The 23,556-nt window shown below is 54.8% G+C and overlaps 2 protein-coding genes across 8 annotated transcripts in view; one reads left to right on the top strand and one right to left on the bottom strand.

The window, feature by feature from the left end:
- The window catches only part of SUMF1 (sulfatase modifying factor 1), a 152,236-nt gene that overhangs the window by 83,206 nt on the left and 45,474 nt on the right, over positions 1-23,556 (bottom strand). The gene's annotated exons all lie outside the window — the stretch shown is intronic.
- Positions 16,107-21,790, top strand: LOC150005539 (histone-lysine N-methyltransferase SETMAR). Of its 2 annotated transcripts, none has more exons than XM_090284877.1 (2): positions 16,107-16,420; positions 20,886-21,790. In XM_090284877.1, exons 1-2 carry the CDS (start codon positions 16,304-16,306, stop codon positions 21,687-21,689), a joined length of 921 nt encoding a protein of 306 aa, XP_090141003.1. In that variant the 5' UTR covers positions 16,107-16,303; the 3' UTR covers positions 21,690-21,790. The 2 variants fall into 2 exon arrangements, with proteins under 2 accessions (XP_090141003.1, XP_090141002.1); XM_090284876.1 differs by lacking the exon at positions 16,107-16,420 and adding an exon at positions 19,091-19,224.

The raw sequence follows: 23,556 nt of genomic DNA, 5'->3' as shown, positions 1-23,556 counted from the left end.
TCTCGGAGCGCGATTTCTGCTCATTGTCCCCAGCTTACCCAGAGTATAAAACTTCTTAGACAGGACAGGGTGACAGGGACGGGGAGACGGGGACGGGGACGAGGAGACGGAGACGGGGAGACGGGGACAGGACAGGGAGACGGGGAGAGCGGCGGCAGAGCTGGGTGGCAGCGCAGCTTCCGCGACGGCCGGGCCACCCCCGCTGGCTGTGGGAAGACACTGCACACCCTCCGGAGCCGCCCAGAGTTGGGGCGGGGACACCTCACACCAGCCGTCCCTGGACACTGGCTGTCCCAGGAGGGACTCTGACCCCGGGAAAGGGGACTCTTTGGCCACAGGCACTTCTGGACAGGGCTGACGTCTGAGGACATGAGCTAGCAGCACACCCGGGAGCTGGGAGAGCGGACCCTCCGGTCCTGAAGGGGACTCCGGGTGGCCCGTCACAGTGTCCGCTTTATAACCACTCTGATGGCGCCCTGAAGAGCTTCATGTTTCTTAATGAACATCATGCAACCAGTCCCCAATAATTCCAAACCCAACGGTAATAAAAGCGGGAGATGGTGCGGCCTCTTGGGGAAGCAGCTTCTTCAAAACATAAACATCAGTTTACTCCACGGTCCTGTAAACCCACTCTCCCGGGTGGGAAGGAAGTGGAAACATATATCCACACAGGGCCTTGTACAGGGGCGTCCGTAACGCGGCGTTGTTCACAGCGGGCCACCACGGAGGCAGTCTGATGCCCACCAATGGCGCTGCAGACGGTGGGTTGTACCCGTGACGGGGAAGCCCTTCAGCAGTGAGGCCCCGAGCCCTGACATGCGCTACAACCTGAGTGAACCTCGAAACATGACACCCAGTGCAGGAAGCCAGAGCAGAAGACTCCGTATCCCGTGACTAAGTACCCCTTTCAATGACGCAAAGGCCAAAGCTGCCAGGCATCGGCCAGCGGCCCGGGAGACCAGCTCGCCGAGCAGGTGAGGCCAGCGGCATATTTTCCACGGTCCACATGGCCGTCCTGAACGACGTTTGTAAATTTCCCAGCCTTGTTGCCGGCAGACACACACACCCAGCTCGGAACTGTGGGAAACACTACGTTGTCCCCGTCGCACAAGGACGCTCAGACAGCACAGCTACTGTGGCTTCGGAAAGGCCACCCAGAAGGAGGCGCTTCGGCCAACATGCGGTCACACGCCACTTGCCCTACTGAGAACGTCCTGTTACTTCCAAACAAAGCCAACGGCCCTCCACAGCGTGTCTGGTGACACGACAGGAACGCTGAGTCGGCATAAAGGCTCATGCACTGACGTCTTCTAGTTAAAAGCCATGGACTTGGGACCTGTTACCTCCACGGATGGAGCTATAACTTTCAACAATAAATTGTGAGAATTAACTTCTCAGGAGAAATTGAAAACAAATGATCGCTTGCTTAATTTTAAGTAAAGTTTTAAAAACAAATACCCTGAGCTCGGTGAGCTTGTGAGATCTCTTCTTCCGTAACTGTCAGATACGCCTGCAGCTGCTTTCTCTACCAGAGCGTCGCGAGGACGGGCCACAGCCACAGGCCAGACAGACGTCAGCTCCTGCAAAGAGCGTGACCATCAATTTTACCAAGGTTAAATAAATGAACAAGCAGAAAAGCAAGTCACAGCGAAGATGTTAAGGTCTGACACACGTGGTGTTCTTTCAAAGCGGGCGAGGAGAGGCATTTGGGCCCCAAAACCCTGCTTCACCCCCGACCTGTGTGCAGCTGTGACGCTGGAACGACAGAAAATCATAAACGCAGTAGAAATTCGCTACGTCGGCTCTTCTCTGAGCCGTTGTTTCTACTGCATTTTACGAACGCTTTGGTCTACAAAGGATTGGAAGCTTTTAAAGACTCTGTCTTCCACCACAGAGAGTCTGAGATTCAACCCTGGGTGACAATACCAGGCATTTGCATTTTAACACTGAGTGATTCATCGGCCACTTCACTGACAGCTGAAGGTTACCGGCATTACACTGAAGTGCTTTGTAAAACGCTGTGAGAACCTAAAAGAGCTCATTAAAACCAGGTATGTGAAGACACTGTCCAAATGCCCTTAACCTTTTATTCTGGTAATTCGCGGTTCCAAAATGTCAAAATTTAAAAGTCTAGTCCCTTTAAGAGGTCAAATGTTTGTTTGTAACGGCTAAGAGAATGGAAACCACCTCCGTGTCCATTAAGAACGTGGGAAATTATGACCCATCCGTAGGACAGACCATTGCAAAGCTCTGGAGGAGGAGGCAGCTGAGCCATCTCCGAGCTACAGCAGAAAGCAGGGGCAACTAACAGAGGGGTGTGCGCGACGACCCCACTTATACAAGCAAGAATTGGGGGGTGGGGGGTGGCGCTGAGCGTGTCTGCAGAGACTGTTCCGGAAGGGTTCGGAAAGACGGGAGCGGCCGGCTTCCGAACGGGAAGAAGACTGACTTTTCCTGCATGCTCACCGGTCCTGTCCATGCAGCGTGGGCATGAGGGGCTTTTTTTAAGCTCATTAATTTGATAAAGTAAATTGCGTAAACTTGAAAAAAAGAGGTCACATTAGAAACAGAGAAAACGCTGGTGAGTGAAGGGCCGCGTCACGAGAGCACTAATATCTGCTTCGGGCCCGAGGGTCAGACGCGGACCCCAGTCCACCTGCAGAGTAGAGGGCAGGGGGCAGGGAAAGTGGGCTCGAGAATCCTCGCCACGTACTTTTTCTATGGTTTTGATTTCTTTTTTATCCCTGTGAACACACCTCCTTTCCAAAAAGCAGCATAAAAGCACCTTATGGAGAAAGAACAGTTCGGTGGCACAGCAAAGGCAAGGCCGAAGGCACATTTTCTAGGAATTTAGAGCCTGGCTTTGACCTTTTGGTAAAAACCCGCCATCTTAACTTTGTTCACTTAACACGCTTGGTTTGCCACTATCCTTACACATTTCAATGCTGTTTAGAGCGCAGAGAACACATCCTGAAAGACTCTGCAGCAGTTAAAAAGACAGCAACGAAGCCCAATAATGATGTAGGAGAAAGTAGAATCAATAATCCCATTAGCATTTTGTTAAACTGCCAGGCTCCGGGAAACATAAAACCTTCTAGCCACAGGGAAGATCGTATTCAGATGAACGGAAGGGAGGAGCTGTATCAGTTTGGCCAGAAACAGTTCCTGGTCACAAACCAGATACGATGTTAATCATCTGAAATCTACGTTTTTGTAGGTGAAGCAGCATTCGCGGGGAAAGAATGTGGTGTTCATCCGCTGCCGTTTCTGGATAACCTCTAGTCATTAACTAGAATCAAAATCGATCCCCACAAGCCTTCCACAAGTCCTCTGCCCCCCGATTCCTGCTCTCCCAGAGCAGAGGAACAGAACTGCCGGGGAGGGGGAGTCGGGAAACACCCCTGCAGGAAACGGAATGGCTCCCAGAGCACAGTTCCTACTACAGTTTCAACCCTTTTATACTAAACGGCACCTCCAGTGAGGATAAGGGTACCCCACAGGAGTCCAAGGCAGGAGAGCTGTGGCCCGGTCAGCGCGATTTAGAACAAGGTCTTAACATAAAGCCTATTTGGACTGAAAGGCCATGAAGTACTTCCCTTAAAATAAAGTGCGTTCCGTCCTGCCCCAGCTGTGTGTTCCTGTCTCCTGCGCCCTCGCTGCAGACATGGTATCTCCAGAGACACTGCCGAACAAGACCTCCCAAAATGTATTTATTGATTAGATCCTTGGCCCAATGAAACATTTTTTATTGGACGTGGCCATTAGGGCTGTTTTTATTGCTCTCAACCTCGATCTGCGACCGCGGGCTGCGCCCCTCTCCTTCGGGAGCAGGATGACCGACATGTCTGCGTCCACTTGGCACTTCCCACGGGGCCCTCGGGGGCGCTCAGACCGTGGGCTGCAGCGCATGGACGCTCTGTCTTTGGTGCCTTTCCCGTGAGGGCCTTTAGCCTCAGCGATATTGAAGGAGAGAAGGCTCGCAAATCTGTTCCAGGGTTGTTCCTTTTAGTTTCAACCTCTTCAGGAAAAGCGCCCCCACGCTGAACTCCTAGAGGCCACGTGGGGTCTACAAAGCACGTGGAAAGGGGGTCCCCACACGCCTGTTGTGCTGAGAGTCACAACCCACACGCTCTTCCTCTGCCGCTCCTGCCGAGACAGAAGCAGACACTCAGCCAGAACTGTCTGTCTGCAGGGAAACCGAGGGGTCTATAACTGTGCCCCAAATACCTTCTGAAATGTAGCACGTGAAAACCCATCTGAAAACTTAGCATTAAATATTTGTTCTTCTGGGTTAAAGCTTTGCATCACCCGAAATCCTCTGTCAAAAAGCAAGAAGGACTGAAAGATGAACACATTAAAATATCTTAAATAACGAACATCCTTGGGGGGAGGGGGTCAGCTTCTTCCCAACATAGGGACAGAAGAAACGATGAAGGGAAATAGTAGGCAAAGCAAAACCCTGGGCACCCCGAAACGAGGGAGGGGCATGCAACAGCCACCGGAAAGTCACCCTGGGAAAGGCAGCAAGGGGAGCTGAGAACAGGCAGTGCTGGCAGAGAAGGGGGGCGCACCCCAACGTGGGCCTGCCTCGCTTCTGCATTCTGCACCCAAGTGACCCTGTGAGCAACTCCCTGTCACCTGCATGGGAGTGACTATTCCTGACCCGGCTTCCACTCAAGTGTGACATTTGCTTTCCGCCAAAATGTCTTCAAGCTGGCTCCTCTAAAGAATTCACACGAGCCTCAACAATTACTGAAAATTTCAAAAGCAGAGAGGAGAGAGCAATCGAGGGACAGAAAAAAACCAGTCTCCAACACAAGGTGTAAAGAAGCCTGTGGTCATCTGTTGTTTGGATTATCACTTCTGACTGAAAAAAAAAAAGGCAAGAGAAAGAGATTGTTTAATAGACTGACTTTTCTGTAAATGGAAGAAATAGCGTAATAAGTAATGGTAATTCAAACTCAAAATTTAACCGATAGCTTTTACGTGGACATGGTTTTGATCGGCTACAGGCTCTGCCTCCCGTGTGCAGCGCCGTCTCTGAGCCTCAGTGGATGTCCTTGTCTGCTCTGAAGTAAACTGAGGCTCGCTTCTGGGTCCCCGCAGACCCCACCACACCTGGGACTCCTCGGCTGAGACGCTTCTGTCCCTCAGCCGCCAAGCGGGACGCTGCACAGTCTCCTGCTGGTGCCGTGGAATCACGCCCAAAGTCACGGCCAAGCCACCACTGCCCATAAAGCAACGAGTGCTTAGAATAACTTGACCTAAGAGCATTTCCTCCTCCAAAATCACCGACAGCGGGACAGGTCTCTGGGAACTGCATCATTCCTAGAATGACACCCACAATGAGGACCTTCACAAAGTGCTTTTCAAAACAATGAAGTGGCCGGAGCCCACCCCAAAATACTAATGGTGGAAGCTGTCATGTGAAATTACAAGTTATGTTTTTTCTCTGTGACTCTCTGGAGTTTATGAATTTTTCACAATGAGAATCCATGATTGTAATAAGGAAAGACGTATATGCCTAATTTCAGTCTTTGACAATGAAATTTCCCAGACAAAACTGGTATCTCTCCAGGAGGGCAAATTGTATATTATTAATACTCTTCTCATATTCAGCATTTCTTCCACGTATTCTATTTCCTCGTCCAGATGTACCAGGGATCACAAGCTCCCCGAGGACACAGTCTGGTTGGTGGCACCCTCCCACGGGGCCGCGTCACGCCCTACATTTGACAGACGGTCAGTAGCTGTTTGAGGCACGAAACGCTGCTCTAAGAATGCAAAGGGGCTGTGTGGATATATTCAACTGATGTGCACGGAACTGTGAAGATGCTGAGGTACTCCCCTAGCGATTAGTAAATGCGAGAATAATTAGGTAATGAGCAGAAAGATTAACCAAAAGTATAAATTATAACTTAAATTCATTAATTCAAGCCAACTGTCAATGTATGTCAAAAAACTAAAACCCCCGCGGGCCTCCCGTGGTAGAGAGAAATGAGAAATGTCTGCAGCAACCCCCACCCGTGTGGCCCACAACGGAGGGCAGCCAGACACTCTGCCACGTCCTCACGGACTCCTGGGCGTCCCGCGTGCACAGCGTTCCCAAGTGACTGGGCACTTCCAGCTCCCAGGGGCTCCCTTTTCCCTCTGGTTTTCCTGTCAGTGCATTACAATTCCTGTGTAAGTGATGAGCGTACAGTTTGGGGGCACTTACAAATGCAAGACTTTATAATAAAAAATTAAAAATGAATATTCAAAATAAAAGTTAGGATAGCTTCTTGATGTTCCTTTTGAATATTATACATGTGAGCTTTCTTAATCTACAGGGAGACAGAGCAGAAACTGTATCAATACCGAACCAAAGCCGGGGATGGCCTCCAACGTGGTACAGAGGGGCACAAACGGACCAGGAGGTCTCTGGATGCTGAGCGGGAACCTGTGTTACTTCTGGAATGTAAAATGACTTCGTGGAACACAAAATACAATTGACTTATTTTCTTAACAAAATGGCAGTTACAAATGATGCTTAAAAGAGTTCCGTTAAAAGCCTATGGCCCCAAAAAGAGAAAATGCAGTCAATGAGGAGGATATGAGAGAATATCACAGAAGTTTCACACACAAAGGCATTTAAAATAATTATAGGGTCTAAAGATATTTTATCAGTGTCAATAAAGCAAACGAAAAATTTTTTTCTCATTTTTTATAATTGTTGTTCTCTTACAGTTGTCCAAATTTCCCCCGTTGCTCTGCCCTGCCCGGCCCATCCCCCACCCCCACCCCACTGTCCGTGTCCGTGGGTCATTTATACATGTTCCCTGACTAGACCCTTCCCCTTCTTTCCCCGCCCCCCTGCCCAGTCACTGTCCGTCTGCCTCTTGTTTCCAGGCCTCTGGTTCTATTCTGCTGGTTTGTTTTGTTTATTAAGTTCCTGTATTAGGTGAGATCATGTGGTGTTTGTCTTCCGCCTCCTGGCTTAGCTCACTCAGCATATACTCTGCAGTTCCATCCACGCTGTCACAAAGGCAGGAGTTCCTTCTGCCTTTCCGCTGTGTGGTACCCCATTGTGTAAATGTACCACAGGTTTGTGATCCACTCATTCACTGATGGGCACTGAGGCTGTTTCTGGCTCTTGTAAATGAGAAATATTTTAAAATATCCATCACACCACTATCAGAACTATCACAGGACCCAGCCAGGTAGCTCCGTTGGTTAGAGCACCATCTCAGTAGGCCAAGGTCGTGGGTTCAATCCCCAGTCAAGGCCCTTTTACACAAAACTTAAGAAAAAGAAAAAGGCCCAGTTATAGGTGTATCGCTACAATTCCAACTTATGTTTTCACTTATTGTAGCCACGCATCTACAGGTGCTCCCTGACTTGTGATAGGGTGACTTCCCGATAAACCCACCCTAAGTTGAAAATATCCTCAGTCTACATGCATCTAGTACACCTGACCTTACCCCTACCACACTCTGTCACTTAGCCTGGCCGCCCTTAAACGTGCTAGGACTCAGCACGGAAACGGTGCCAGGGCGCAGGCACTGCAGGGCGTCCTGGGGGACTGTCGAGGTCGGTGGCTGACTGGGAGCCGAGCCCACTGCGGCTGCGCAGCGCCACGAGAGGGCAATCTACTGTGCACTGCGAGCCCAAGAGGAGATCCAAACCCCAAGTAGGTCCCTGCGGAGCACATACCGGTTGGCACCATCGCAGACCCAGAGGGTTGTAAGTCAGCCCGTCTCCACTGCAAACGTTCCCAGAGTGTGGCCCAGGGACCCTGGGGTCGCCGAGTCCGCTGCAGGTCACAGTTGTTCGCTAACAGTGCTTCAGTCTAAGTTGCCTGTTGTGACTCTCGTCCCCTCAGGTTCTTATGCATTTGAGTACGTGGATGCACACCGATGTCTTACACAGGCCTGTCCTTAACAAGGGCACAGCATATATACTGGGCTACTGATATGCTGTCTGGGGGAGAGCGGGGGGGGGCAGGGGGAGGCTGCTGAAATAGAAAAATACCTTTAAAATAAGTATATGACTTCCGGCCAAGGTGGAGGCCGAGACAGACACGCTGCGTCTCCCTCCACAACTAAGAAGGAACACAACTACCTCAGAACTAGAAACAACCAGAAGTTCCAGAAAACTGAGCTGCATGGAAGTCCAGCAAACAAAGATATAAAGAAGAAACGCTCACCCAGACAGGTAGGAGGGGCGGACCCGGGGTGGAGAGGATGCAGTGTGGTGGCAGCAGCAGCAGTGGCGGCAGTAGCAGGCCAGCAGAAAGCGCAGTCACATGTTTAAAAAAGTCAGGAGGGACACCTGGGGAGCGTTCCCAGCCCCTCACCAGACCACTCAGCTCACGGTCCCAGTGCTGGGGAAAATCAAGCCTCATCACTTCTGACTGTGCAAACCAGTGGGGGTTGGGGCAGAGGCACAAACTGCTGGTCTCTCAGCAGAGTCCGCTTGTTTAAAGGGCCCCCACGGTCCTAGAACATGCACAGACCCTCCCCCAACTCTGGGAACGATGGCCAGGACAGCAGCTAGAGAGGCGCCAGTCCCATACGGAAGTGAGAGAGGTGCGTGGAAGAGGGGCAAGTGCTGGACAAGCGGCATTGTTCCCTCTCAGACCCCCTCCCCCACACACAGCGCCACACGTGATGAAAAGGGTCACCTGTACTGACGAATCCCTAAGACTCCACCCCTTACAATGTAACAGGTGCAACAGCTCTACCTCAGACACAGAGGCAAACAAACACAGGAGCCTGTCAAGATGAGGAGACAGAGAAGTATGGCCCAAAAGAGGGAAAGAATCAAGGTTCCAGTGGGAGAACTAAGCGATGAGGAGACAGACAACCTAACAGATGCAGAGTTCACAACACTGGTGATAAAGATGCTCACAGACTTGACAGATATGCTTGAGTATAGCAGACACATAGGGAAGAAGTGAAGGCTCTGCTAAATGAAACGAAGGAAAATCCACACAAAACAAATAATGAAGGCACAGTTCCCTCCCTGTGCTTGGCCCCTGCCAGCCTGGAGCGTGGAGCAGGCCCCGGGCCCTTTCTGTAACCAGCTCATGAGTCACGGCTGCTCTGCCACCACGCACAGTGCGAGTTTCTCCTGGGGGTTGGGGCAGGAATGCACAGACCTCCCCTCTTCTGGGCACTTGAAAGCCCGGAGCATGTCCCCTGAGTCCTGCCTAACGCCGTCTGCACGGCTGTCCTAGGGGAGTGGTGCTGTCCCCAGGGGAGAAAGCACTGCGTGAGCGCCCAGGCCACACTGGCCACAGCGGGTAAAGCGGCCGCTCCGGACGCTGCGTGGATGCCAAGTCCTCCCATGACGGCTCCAGTGCTCAGACGCCTGAGGGGAGACTGGAGGGCACCCGGAGACAGGGCTTAGCTCTTGCCTTCCTTCTCGGAGACTCCCCAGAGGGCACCGCCCCCCCAACCCCTGCCAGCGCTGCTGCTGCTGCTGTGCCCTAAACCCAGCACCATCGCCCTCAGGGGTGACGTGTCCGGCTGCAAAATGTCTGGCTGGCACGGTGGCTAGCACTCGGCAGGTGGACCGTAAACGTGCGTGGAATAACCACGGGAAAATGCTGACGGTGACCAGTTCTCATTGTAAGCGACGTTCACATCAAATAAATTGTGTCATCAATAAAAAGAACACATTTTGAAACTCGTGCTACGACTGGCCAGACGGCGCTTCTGTTAACTGTTGGCCAGTCTAGACGTAAGGAGGCCAACACAGGCGTAGCCCACCAGCCGCACGCGGCCTCGTGGCCGGTCACCGTGGCCACGCACACCTGGTGAATCTATTTAAGTTATATGGGTCACAGTGAAACTCAGACCCCATGGCTAACTCGCAGACAAACAGGACGCATTCCCAAGTTCAGCGTCTCTGAACACTGCTTTGTATCTTTGTCAAATTTATTCACTCGGGCGTCTTAGAATTCCTCACTCAAATTACGCCTCGGACATGACTTTCTCTTGGACGTTATATGACAAAAAGAAAAAAGAAAAGCATTTCTCCAAAACTCCTCATCACAATTCCTGCACGCACCTTCAAGATCTTTCCTCATTTCAGCAGAGAAAAGCCCCTGGTCCAGGTCCCATATTAAAAAGACCAGTATTTTAGGATCACGTTTAAGGGGAGAAAGAGTAGGGGTGCCGCGCCCCCTGGTGGGCCTTTGAGGAACCGCGGTGTCGGAGCCCCCCGGTTTCAGAAGCACCGAGTGAGCTCTGAACGGTGGCAGCTTTGGCGGCCCCTCCAGCACCCCGGCCCCGACCTGCACACCCTCGAGTCTCACGCGGCCCCCAGAACACAGGTCACTGTCCCACGGCAGAGCCCTCTCCAACGCAAACTGAAATGGCGGGGAAATTATTCCACGTCGGTGCTACCGGCTCCCCCCGGTGTTCTGGGTGGAACTATGCAGCCCCCCCCCCCCCACCAGCTGGCCTGCATTTTGAGGACAAGCAGACAAAGTCCCCTCCGGTGGCGCCTGCCGCCGGCCCACAGCTGCTCTCGTGGACAGTTCGAGACTCAGCAGCTCCGCGAGCCGGCGGTCAGCGTTCGCCGGCCGAAACCAGCCGTGGAAAGTCTGTAGATACCATCAGTGATATCAGAAAACACAAATCAAGACACTGAAAAATATTTGTTTCTCTGCTTTCCCTCCTCCGCGTCTCCGCCTTCTCTACGTGGACTGTGCAGGGGAGGTGGCGAGAGCCCCCGCCTGACACGGTGGCCGTGAGGGAGAAGCAGAACCCGCACCCAAGGCTCGGTCTGGGGCCGGCACGTGGCCCACGCTCACCGAGGGTGGTCGTCACTCCCACCCCATCGCAGGGCCCTGCAAGCAGCGAAGCCTCAGGACACACGCCGGCGTCCTATGACAGGTGACACGAAGAACGTCAGCGGGCATCTTCAGAGGTGCGAACGCTGACAGTCCCGGGTTACCAGCAGGACGGAGCGTGACCGGGATGCGAGCGCCGCACTTGCAGGTCACCCAGGGGCCTCCCGCTTGCCCTCTCTGCTCTCACTCAATCGATCCATCGGTCTCTCTCTCTGATTCACGCCGAAGTGCCTCCCTGCCCGTCCCCTTCTCCCCTTATTTCATAACGCGCCGTTAATAATTCATGCCTCGCTTTGTTCCAGAAAAGGTTCCCGGTGAATAACAGATCCCCGGGGCCCGTGTTTCGTGAGTCAGCCATTTCTGCCGCTCCCAGGGAGGACGATGACGTCCCCTTCTGCCACCGCTCTCCCTGCTGCCCTGGATGGGCCCCGGCAGCAAAGCGGCTCTATATGCGGACCTCTGGGGAGAGACGGAGCTAAGCTTCCAAGTGCAGAGCCACACGCTGACGCACCGTGAGTTCCAGACACTTCCCGGAAAAGGGGGCAAGGAACGCCCTTGTCTGGCAAGGTCGGCGCGGCTCCCACATCTCTCGCCCGCCCCGTCCCGGCCCCGACACGGGGTTTCTCCAGATGCGAGGCTGCTTCCGACCACTCACTCTGTTCCAGGACCTGCCGCAGCTTCGTCTGCGCGCCAAACACCCAAACCAAAAACGGGAAACGACTAACTCATCGCCAGAGCAGACTTAGGACACGATCCGCTCCAGATGGCGAGAATAAAATTCTAATTGTTCGCATGTCGATTTAGCCGCCAGAAGTCAGTGTTTCCTCCCTTAGCTGGTATTAATGAGCACAGATTTTTTTAATGGAGGAAAAATAAGGTTTTGGCATGGTGAAGCTCGAAGATACCACAAATTCTGCCCATGGTCGTTTTTTGATTTACAAAAACGCACAGGCTGAAACGAAGGGCAGGTCCACGGGGCACTGAGTAAATGCAAGTCCCCGGGATACCTGCCCTGACCTTGGTCTACACAGCACCCACATCTGGGAGCAGGTGGATGCCACCCGGGGGGACAGGAAGGCCCTCTCGCCAAGAGGTGGGAATAAGGTGGGTGAGTCAGGAGCTCACATGCGAGCAGACCTGCAGGCATCTAGAAGACGAGGCGCCGAGTGTTTGACCCGCCTCCTGGTCCTCTTCCAGAGGACACTGTCGAGTACGATGATCCTTTCCCCGCCAGCTGTCCCCATCAGGCTGGCGAAGCTCCGGGTTTTCCCTCTGTGTTTGCCAGCCCGGCCGGGAGCAGATGGCAGGACTTGGTGCCAAAGCGAGGACAACGACCGTTCATCTCAGCTGGCAAGGTGCTGCCACGCCGGACTCTGACGGAAGTCCCGGCAACAAGTACCTGCAAAATCTGGGGTCTGGACAACCCCGTCTGAACCTCCTGTTTAACTGACCGACTGAAAACGAAAACCCACTTGTGCTGAAGCTCTAATTCGTTTGCTGAGAGGTGATGAGAAAGAAAACTCAGAGGTCTCATCCTCCCTGGGAAGCGGTTTCCTGCGCCCCCGACCAGGTAACGCCCAGGCTCTGGAAAAAAGCAAATTATACTCCCTGCTTTCCGCAGCCGAGCTCCCCAGTGAGCCCCACCGCGTGACAGTCGGCCTTCCAGAGCTGAGACCCGACTGAAGCAAATAGGTTTGAAAACAGTTTACTTGAAAAATACTGCAAGTTAAACTCACAAGGGTGGGGATTAAAGCTGGAACCGGGGCCAGAGAAGGGGACCCGGGGGCAGCGAGACACCCGCCGCCGTCTGTCCCTCCCTCGGCGCAGAGCGTAGTCACCGCAGGTAACGGAGTGGAAGCAGCGGGGCTAGCAGGGCCTGTAAACACCCTCCCACTCCCGCCCAAACAGTTTGGTCTCCCAGGAAAGTAACCTCTGGCCCCCCACCCTGAGGCCGAGGGGCTCTGGAGTCAAAGAAGCACCTGCCGCGCCCCGTCAGGGGCCCCTGGAACAGAGTGGTCTGTTGCTTCCATTCACTTCCTGAAAGTAACCAACAGATGAAGAGAGGAGAACTGCAGATTGCTTCTGTGACCATTCATAAATGGTCGATTTTCTCTGCATTTTCATGACTACTCAAGACAGAATTATATACGCCACCGGTTTCTGTTATTTGGCCCCTCTCTCAGAGACATACAGTGTGCGCGGGGTGGACGGATGGACAGCTAAGAGAGCTCCGTCTCCCAGTAATGACAGTTGGCTGCCACAAGGCAGAGAGACACAGGAGCCGAGAGACTGGTCGGCAGCCAGGCTCCAGGACACGGACACCCAGCAATGAGATCAGGATTTCTCTGGAGGCCGACTAACAAATGAAGAGAGAAACATCTCATTACATCATGCCCTTCGCTACATAATGACTGCGCTTTCAATAAGATGAAACCTCGTTTGTATTTTTAACGCCACCATGTGCCATCCTTCGCTGCCTCCGCAGCAGCTGGAGGACAGGAGCCCCAGGCCCACCTACCACTCACGCACGTGTGGTACATGAGAAAACCACGTAGTTCACGGGCACTTCCGCTTCCAGGGCTTGTGCAGCAGAGACAGTGTTGCCTACGTGAAGTTTCAATAAGAAACCTACGTGGCGTTTAGTATAGTATCTAAGAATGCCCTGCCCGATGCGGCAGCCGCTGCCTGTGTGGCTATTTAAATCAAAGTTAAATTAATTAAAACGTAGAATTTAGTTCTTCAGTCACGCAGCCATATCCCAAGTAATCAACAGTCCCGTGTGGCTGGCGGCCAGCGTGCGGGACACTGGCCTACGGAAGGTGCCCACCATCACCGGGAGCGCTGGGGAGCGCAGCCCTGCGCACAAAGGCTCCCCGGCCTTCCCCTGCCGCTCTCCCAGCCCTCTGCGTTCCGGCTGCCCCGGGTGTCCCCTTGTCAGGAAGGAATGCAACGTGATAAAACGTGGGCAGTGGTCACTTTTTCACGCCGGGACTGCTGGAGTCCTGGGAGACCTCCGTGGGGAGACGTTCTAACAAGGGGGGTGCCAGGCTCTGGGGGTGTGGGAGGGAACAAGAGTCTCGCCGGTGCCCCCCGGTGCACACCTCGAGAGCGATCCACCAAATCTAGCCTCGCTGAAAAATCTAAAAATAAGTACAAATCACCAACACTTTTCCAGATGCTTTAACCAAGTTAGTTTTGGGCACTTGAGTAGAATCTTTTGCATCCGTCTTTTGCAGCTTGGGGGAGGGGGTGCGGGAGGGGGGCTGTTGTTTGGTTCCGTTTCCTTCCTCCGTCCAAATACCAGAATCGGGGCTACCAGAGAGAAAACGCCAGTAGGGTCTAGAACGTGGCGGGAATGTAGAAATCTAAGAAGCTGAAATTTACCAGGATCCCTGAGAATTCTGGTCTCATAATAGTTGGGGGTGTCTGGTGAAATTATTCTGGAGCCCTGGGCTTATATGCTCTGAAACACGGTATTTGTGGTACTGAACTTCCAGCACTTCAAGCGGGAAGGGGCTGGGCCATGGGCCTCGTTATAAATGAGGTGCTGCGCACACGCGGAAGCGTCCAGGTGACGTGCAAAGCTTCTGTCCCAAGTCCAAGTGAGAACGTGTGGGGACGTGTGCAAGACTGTGCCCCGTCTGCCCTCGGGGCCTTGGCAACAGTGTTGGAATGCACCTGGTAATAAACGTGATCTTATGCCTCTGATGAGTGACGTTAGTTTCTTGCTGGTGACATTCCAGGTTAAACACACAATTCTCTTCCTTCACCTCTTCCCCTGCACGCCCCCATTTGTTTGCACGCCATTCTGAGTTATTATTCTATAATCATCCATCCTGGGTATTTACTTCACGACTAAAGTACGCACACTCACGACATTCTGAATGAGATTATATCCCGATGCTTTTTATTGTCGTATCAGTAAGGAAAATTATGAATTTCATTAACCCACAACGCAACGATAAAAACACAGGACAAGACGCAAGTTTTTTATTCTGCTGAAAACATTATTTATTAGCAGTTACACACATGAACTACTGTTTTTAGAAAGTGTAGAGACTATAGGATCACAATTTTGTAAAATGGAACTCTCACGCTACTTTAATCGATTGCTATATATTTTGTGACTGCAAGATGACCCGCATGGCAAACAATGGCATAAACTTTCGGCCCCTAAAACGGCACTTTCCTGGGCCCTGCACGTGTAGCCGAAACTAAGCGCCGCCCGGCGGGCCAGCAGCCCGGCGCGGAGGTTAAATGCGCGGCTGCACGTGAGGCTCCTAAGCGGCGCCTGGCGCACAGCGGGGCTGCCCAGGCCACACACGGGCCCGGGAGACCCGTGCGCGCGGGTTCCCACGCGCCGCCCTCCACGGAGCCCATTCCGGCCACCCCGGCCCCGTCCCACCGGTCCGCTTCCAGCCCCGACTGCGGGGGCGCACGCACGCACCGAGGGCGCCCCACGCCAGTGCGCGGGCGGCCGGGGCTCGGGCCCCCGGGAGGGGCGCCCGCCGTGGGGTTGGCGTCCGCGTAAGGGGGCGGGGCAGGGGCGCCCGCCCGGGCAGCTCCCCGCGCGCAGTCGGACGCGCGGCGTCACCCGCCAGCCCGGAGGGCCCTCGGCCGGGACGCGGCACCTGCCCCCGATCGCAGACGCCCCTCGGTGTAAGGAAGCGCAGAGGACACAGGGGAGGGGCGGGGGGTCGGCCGTGACCTCGGACGGCCTCGGACCCCCTAGTTTCCGCCCCGCCTCCGGGACACGCAGGCTGCGGTCCGAGCGGGAGACTCACGCACACAAAGCGGCCCCCAAAGGCCTCGGCCCCGGACCAGGACTCGCAGGACATGCGCCGGGGAGGTGAGCCGGGGGCGGGGCAGGGGCCGGGGTGCCCGCAGCGCCCCCGGAGCCCGCGGCAGAGGGAAGGGCCCCGGCAGCTGCGGGGAGGGGGGCTTCCGGCGGCGCAGCAGGACCGCGCACGGGGCGGGGCTCGGGGAGGCCGGACTCCGTGCCCCGGACCCCGCGACCCCGGGGCCGCAACCTGGGCCGGCGCGACAGGGCACAGACGCCTCGTTCAGGGCGCGACCCCACCGGGCCCGGCGCGCGTCCCCCAACCTGCCCCCAGCGCCGGGTGCCCGGGCGCCCCGGGTGCAGCCCCCTCCGACCTCGAGGCCCGCTACCGCTGCACCCAGGACCTCGCCGCTGAAGCCCGCCCTGAGGCTCGCGGGAAACGCAAGCACTTCATTTTGTCCCCGAAGCGTCGCCCGTTCCTTAAAGGTCTGGTATTATTCGTTGTGCATTTGGCTCAAAACAAAGGGCGGGCCTGACCTCACAGGCCGCTTGTGACGGGAAAGGGGAAAACTACACCTCCCGTGAGGCAGTGGGGCTGCGGGACCACGACTCCCAGCAGGCTCTGCGAGCTCCAGCTCCTTTCCGCGCAGGCGCTTCGTGCTCCAGCGGAGAAGCTTTACGGGATGGCTGCGCCTGAGGAGGAGCCTGAAGGCCCCACGGAGCCCCTGGACATCGCGTGCGGCCTGGAGGATGTGCCCGTCAGCGTGTGGCCCCCGGGGGCGAGGCCAGAGCCCTTCCAGGTAGGGGGCGGGGCTCAGCCTCCGGAAGAGAAGCGCGCGCGGGGGCCCACTCCTTCCTGCATGGGGCGGGGCTTGATGGCGTGGCGCTGCGCGCGCAGCCACTGGGGTGGGGCTGGCGCTCTGCAGGTAGGGGGCGGGGCTCATGGTGGCGCGTCTGCGTGCGCAGCGCCCACGTGGTCGCGCTAACCTGGCTGGCTCATGCTGCAGGTGCCCACCAAACTTGCCGACTTTTTTTTAACTTGTTCCACAGCTGTTTGCGGGCGGGAATAGCTCCCCAAGGCACAGGTTTTGATCTTTTTCTATTCACATTCCACAACGACCTTAAGGAGAGTATTCCTCTTTCTGCCCATGGACCGAGGGGCAGAAGCAGAGGTGTCCCCATGGACTGAAGGGCAGAAGCAGAGGTGTCCCCATGGACTGAGGAGCAGAAGCAGAGGTGTCCCCATGGACTGAAGGGCACAAGCAGAGGTGTCCCCATGGACTGAAGGACAGAAGCAGAGGTGTCCCCATAGACTGAGGAACAGAAGCAGAGGTGTCCCCATGGACTGAAGGGCACAAGCAGAGGTGTCCCCATGGACCGAAGGACAGAAGCAGAGGTGTCCCCATAGACTGAAGGGCAGAAGCAGAGGTGTCCCCATGGACTGAGGAACAGAAGCAGAGGTGTCCCCATGGACTGAAGGGCAGAAGCAGAGGTGTCCCCATGGACTGAGGGGCAGAAGCAGAGGTGTCCCCACAGACCAAGGGGCAGAAGCAGAGGTGTCATGCGGGCCCCAGGAAAGAGCCCCGAGAACCTGGCTCTCTGTCCTGTGTCCCCAGAACTCACCGAGGCTCAGGTGTCTCATATGTAAGGTGAGGCCCAGGCCCTGTTCACCAACCTCCGCCGAGCGTCGTGGTTAAAAACGTGGCCCCGTGAGTCAGGCTTCGCTGAGTCTCCCCCCTGCTGAGCTCTTGGGTGGAACTGAACCAGCCTCAGCTAAGCCTAAGCATCTCCTGCGTCCAGTTAAATAGCGGCCCCTCTCTCCCAGGCTGCTCGGAGACCCGCAACTGCACACTGGTCCTGGTTTGCTGGGAGCACCCAGTAAACGTTCACCGCTGTTACTGCCCCAAAGCCCTTTGTACCTCTCTCGCCCCTCCGACCTAGGCCTGCATGTTGCCTGAGGAATAAGGAATGACCGAGAAAAGGAAAAGGGAAAAAAAGACAAGGTTGCCGGAGTAAAAAGAGCCCGGTACCTGGAGGGAGGAGGGCCAAGTTCAGGGCTTAGCCATCTTAGAAATGAGAGTAATTTTAAAATGTACAGTCCTTATTACACTCATCATTGAAATGGAATCCTGTCTGTCCTTCCTGCTTCCCAGAGTTGCTTGTTTGAGGATCAGTCAGGCAGCAGACTCAATAGCAATGTTCAAAGCAGAGCAGAATGTCAGTATCAGAAGTGGTTAGTTTTTCTCCGACTGCCTCGGGCAGTTATGGTTGCCGCCCGGCTGGCCAGCACCGTATTAAACACCGATCCCTGAAAGCTTATTCAAAACCAAACATTGCGGGATGCCTGGGCGACAGATCATTGAGTGCCTGTCATGCGCCGGGCACCGTGTTAAGCTAGGCATGTAAGATAAGATGGTGATAACAATTCCTGCCCTTTGAGTTTACAGGAGGATAGAAAGCATTTCATTGCTATAAAAAGGGGGGCGGGGAAGAGGGGCAGAATCCTTGCGATTGGTCCTTACTCCCATAGTTGGCTGGCTGTGAATGAACGTCAGGAGACAGACTCAGCCCCGCGGTGTTCCAGCTCCCTGGCTCTGTACATAGCTGTGGGCGGAGTCAGTTACAGAAAGAGACGGCCAGACCTCTTCCTCCAGGAGCTTATAGGCTCACCAAGAAGACAGAACATGACTGAAACACTAAATGACAAGCCTAAAAGTGCCTTCAACTAGTCTGCTTAGCTGTATTCACGGAGCACCAAAACCAGTCTCACAGAAGGTCAAAACAGCTTGCTTGCCCCAAACCCTGCCTTCACAGGCATATGTACACATAAGGATTCAGGCATGGAAAACTCAAGTTAAAAATAAGTGTCTAGTTAGCTTTTGAGCACTGTATGAAAAGGCACAAAGAACAATCAGATGTTCAGATTGGAAACAAGCATATCGTGATGCCATGGGAATTGAAACCTAAGAAGAAAATAAACTAATTGATTTTCTCGAACTAAGAGTTGGCTCTAGCCATTTTTTGGGTTCCTGAGACCAGCTTCAAACATCCTTCTTAAGATCTCAGCGTGGCCTTGAAAAGAATTATCTGGCTCACCGTCTCCTAAGAGCTGCTTGGAGCGAAAACAAACTCATGGGGCGGGAGGCCAAGTATAAAGATTCTTGTAGCTGGTGTTTCAAACAACCAAAAAAGGAATGAAGATTTTTCAGAGCACTTCCTTAAAATCCAAAACCAAAGCCTAGGTTTTCAGCCCAGGCTGTGGGGCACTGTCCTACTTTGTATTCTGGGCCTTCAGTACAGAACGAGACTCAGAAGAGGCAGACCTCCGATCAGTTATCAAGAGCTTCAATCAAGCCATCAGTGTTTCCTGAGTCCCCTGTCCCTGCCTCCTGCCGTGGACAGGGACCTGACCCCTCACCACACCACACCCAAACCTCATGGCCATGCCTTTCCTGGAGCCATAGGTTTAAAAGACGAGGCCCCCACGTTTACTACCGCAGGAGAGCCCTACAGTCTGCCACTGCGGTCCCAAAGTACATGCTGTTAATAAAGCGCAGGCCTAGTTCAGAGAAGTGAGAAGCTGCGAGTGGGAATGGCCCAGGAGGTACGTCTGCTCTCAGCCTGCTGTCTCCTCCATTTTGGCTTCTTAGGTGACCACGGTTTATTGGGGGGAAAAACTATCATGTTTTCTGACAAAAAACGTGAAATCCCCACCCAGATCTTCAAGGATGTGGTTCCCACGGCACCGCTGGCACGGAGCGTGCTGCCGATCGTCGCACGGCCCCTCGCACTCTGATACACGCCAGGGAAAAGTAAAGCGGGAGTTACGACAATACCAAAAATGATTTTTTAATGCGCTCTTTTGTATTTTTCCGAGTGCTTCTCCCTAAGTCCCAGCACATGCATATAACAGGCAATAAGCAATATTTGTGGGACAATGAAGTCAGCCTGTGCCGGGCCAGCTCTCCGTTTCCCCCCATCGAGCTGGGCACCTGATGGGGGATGGGAATTAGGATGTAACCATACGGTTTCCTGCCAGTAATTTTGGTTTGAGTATGCCTGAACCTGAGAAGCTGAACTCCAGAGCCTGCTTTTTTCACCCCGTTAGAGAGCCCGCATAATTCACAGTGAACACCTTGGGGCCAGCCAGTCAGCTTTGCACGTGGACTCTCTCCTCCTTTCCTTCCCAGCAACCTGGGAGACAGGAAGGAAGTGTTTGGGGAGATTAAATGATGTGCCAGAAATACATGATGTTTTAGACGTGGAATCTAGACAGAGCACCCAGAAGAACCAAAGGAGGCTACTATTTTAAAAGTACCAGGTGCCTGGCTACTCAGGTTTCGTGAGCGCCCACCCGGATACAGGAAGTGAGCAGAGACCCCGGCTTCACACAGACACCTTAGACTTAGGAATTTTTTCTTTTTCTGTAACAGTTCACAAATATCAAATTTTGAAAATATAGGTGCATTTAAAAGACCAAGAAACTTTTCACAGTCTCCCTTTCTCACTGAGAAAAGGATTTCTTTACATGTATACATCTAAATAAATCTAAGTATCTGTTTATATTTGCAACAAATATACTTTTTGGAATTCTGTCTGCAATTTCTTGGCCAAATGTCTATTTTTAACATTGTGAAGATTCAAGTACAACTGTAAAGTGTCTTTAAAACATCAGAGAATATTTAAATTAAAATTTCCTTTAAGAAAATCAATGGTAGACTCTCCCAAGGCCGTTTTCACTGATTTCTCTCATCTTTAATTTCTTATCCCCAAAAAGGGTCTGAGGTTACTCAGAATAGAAATACGTGTATGCATTTGTATTATCAGAAAAATGCAAAAAGGTCAAAAGCCAGGGATAAAACCCTTGGCTGCATTCAGAACCTGAATTCGGCTCTGATTTTCCTGACCTCCAAGGCTAAGAGGAAAACAAAATGGGTCACAAAGCTTCTGCCAAAACAAAAAATATTTCTTCTTGTTCTTCCTATACCTAAAGTGAAACCACAAAATTTGAAACCTTAAGATTAATGTTAGTTTTTCAGTTGGAGAGCTCCGTTTCCAGACAGCACTCCACCGTGTGCTTTGTTAGCGGGTGTGTGTGAGAACAAGGAGCTTTGGCAGGCTGTCAGGCGCTGGGGAAGCGGGGGGGGGGGGGGGGGGGGGGGGGGGGGGGGGGGCTATCGGGCGCTGGGGGCTTGGGCGGGGAGCCGAGGGGGGGGGGGACCGCCACCTGCCGCGCTGACCGCCCTGTTTCCCTCTCGCTCGCAGTACACGCCGGAGCACGTGGCGGGGCCCGGCGCCGACGCGGACCCCGCTCAGCTCACCTTCCCGGGGTGCCGCTGCCTGCACCGCCCCTGCGCCCCCGGCTCCTGCGCCTGCCTCCGCCACGCGGACAACTACGACGCGCGCGCGCGCCTCCGGCACCTGGGCTCGGCGGGCAGGTGCGCGCAGCCCGTCTTCGAGTGCGGCGCCCTGTGCGCGTGCCCCGAGCGCTGCGCCAACAGGGTGGTCCAGCGCGGCCTGCGGCGCCGGCTGCAGGTGTTCCGCACGCGCCACAAGGGCTGGGGGCTGCGGGCCCTGGAGAGCATCCCCCGCGGCCGCTTCGTCTGCGAGTACGCCGGCGAGGTGCTGGGGGCCGCGGAGGCGCGGCGGCGGATTCAGCGGCAGACGCCGCGCGACCCCAACTACATCATAGCCGTCCGGGAGCACGTGGCCGGCGGGCCGGTGATGGAGACGTTCGTGGACCCGGCCCGGGTCGGAAACGTGGGCAGGTTCCTTAACCACTCCTGCGAGCCCAACCTGCTCATGGTCCCCGTGCGCGTGGACTCCATGGTGCCGAGGTTGGCGCTTTTTGCCGCCAAGGACATCGCGCCGGGAGAAGAGCTCTCCTACGACTACTCGGGAAGGTTTCTGAATCGCACGGACGGCGAGGACGGAGAGAGGCCAGACGGCCGGACGCTCCGGAAACCGTGTCACTGTGGCTCCGAAGCCTGCGCCGCTTTCCTGCCCTACGACGCGTCTCTGTACTGCGCCCCGGAGAAGCCGGACGTGGCTCCGGGAGGAAAGGCGTAGGGGGCGCGCGCCTGGCGCCTCGGGGCGGGAGGGAGGGAGGCGGAGGCCAGCGTTCTGGGGTGGCCCTTTCGGTTCCCTCCGGGTGAGCCTCTGCTCTGGGCTCACACCGGCCGCCCACAGGGAGGGCGGGCTGTCTGCTCCCCTCCGCCTGGCAGGTGGCTTCAGCCCCGGAGTGTGGCAGAGGCCACAGGCCGCCCAGCAGCACCCTGCCCCCCCGTGTCCCACGGCCTTCCCAGTGTTCAGCTGGATACACGGCTGCCCCGCTAACACCGGGGCACTTTTCCTAGTTAAATGCGGCCACCTTTGTTCTAGATAATGCGGTACAAGCAAACAGTGAGCCCTCCAAGAGGCATCTTTCCCGTGACCCCTCCCGCTCCGTGGTAGCTGGGGTGTCTACCTGATGCTGGGGCTGGAGCACCCACCGTGGACCCAGGGTCACCTGGGAAACGGAAGCCACACAGAGCAAGGGAACAAAATCAGGCGCAGCACAGGGGCTAGGTGCTATGGGACATGCTACCGGGACTGATACGACACCTCCGGACTTGTGGGTGAGAAATAGCCTGCCCCCATTTATGCCACCTTTATGCTGGCTCCCGGCTCCAGCACCAAGTCACAATGACCCGGGGTAGCCCCGGTGGCTGCCCCCTGCCTCCCAGCCAGTTTGGTCGGGGATAAAGCCCGTGGTAGGATTCCGCCCGGCTCGCGCCTGTGTCTTACCGCTCACCTGTCTCTGAGCAGGAATCGAGGGAAAGCCCATGACTGGTCATTCCCCCCACACACACACGACCAGAAGTCACAGAGAGGCGCGTGGTGACACTGTTGCTGTCCACATGGCTGCACGTCACAGCTGCACACGACTCACTTCTCCCATGAACACCCCATCACCTGTCACCGCCGCCAGAGGGAACGGAGCGTTATCACTGCATCCAGACTTCTGGAGGGCGAACGTTCCTAAGCTTTTCTAAAGCAAGGATGGTGCACAAACAGCTACTTGCGGAGGTTTATGAGACCCTTTGAAAGCTAAAGTACTGACGTGGGCCCTAAGCTGTAGTGCTATTTAATAAATTGTTAACTTATCTTCCTGGGCACATTTAGCCCTGGCACCGGGAGTCCCTGCGTTTGCTAAGTCGGAGTCCGTGTTATCTTAGCCGTCTGCCTCTGGTCTGGCCTCAGATCACACACCTTGGTTAGAGCCCCCCCCGCCCCGCCCCCCCCCCCCCCCCCCCCCGCCACAGAGCATCAAGGGCGACAACACCGCTCCCACTTTCTCTAAGATGAAATTCTGCTGGGATCTGCACTGCCATCCCTGCGTGCTCACTAATCAAGAACAGCGCTCAGGGCAAACACGGCAATAAGCCATAACGCGTCCTTATTCCAAAGCCGACCTGGTTCTAAGAGCCCTGCAGGCATTATGGGATGGAGCAGTTCCAAAGCTCCAAGCTCGCAGCGCAGTGCCCATGGTCCCCACAAAGCAAGCACGTGCCCAGGACAGCCAAAGGCCCCAAGTCCCCCAGACGCTGCCCGCGGGCTGGCTGCAGGTCTCAGTCCCCACACAGGTCAAAAGCTCAGGCCGTCCAGCCACCAGTGCCCAAGCACTCACTGCAGACCTGCGCTGCTTAGGTGTCTCGGGAGGCGGCCGGCTTTCTGCGGCTACTGTTTAAAAGAGCAAAAAAGCAGAGGCTGCACCTTCGTCCCACTCAGCTGGTGTCGCCTTTGGGCGCTTCACCCAGGGACCCCGATGACAGCATTCCAGAGGGAAAGATCCTTGCAGGCTGAAATGAGGGTCTGCAGCAGGTCCACACGGAGGGAGGCACGCCCCTATTTTCAGTCTTGCCTTCTGCCCGACTGGGTGGATGTCACTCCAAAA

The sequence above is a fragment of the Furipterus horrens genome, unplaced genomic scaffold (genome assembly GCF_987537825.1).
Source record: "Furipterus horrens unplaced genomic scaffold, mFurHor1.1.pri manual_scaffold_7, whole genome shotgun sequence".
Classification (NCBI taxonomy): domain Eukaryota; kingdom Metazoa; phylum Chordata; class Mammalia; order Chiroptera; family Furipteridae; genus Furipterus; species Furipterus horrens.
This window is presented reverse-complemented; position numbering and strand designations above follow the sequence as displayed.

Bases quoted from the DNA above. Each gene is read 5' to 3' on its own strand.
- LOC150005539 (XM_090284877.1), top strand. From the start codon at position 16,304: ATGGCTGCGCCTGAGGAGGAGCCTGAAGGCCCCACGGAGCCCCTGGAC. The intron at 16,421-20,885 runs GTAGGGGGCGGG...TCTCGCTCGCAG, and splicing joins CGAGGCCAGAGCCCTTCCAG to TACACGCCGGAGCACGTGGC.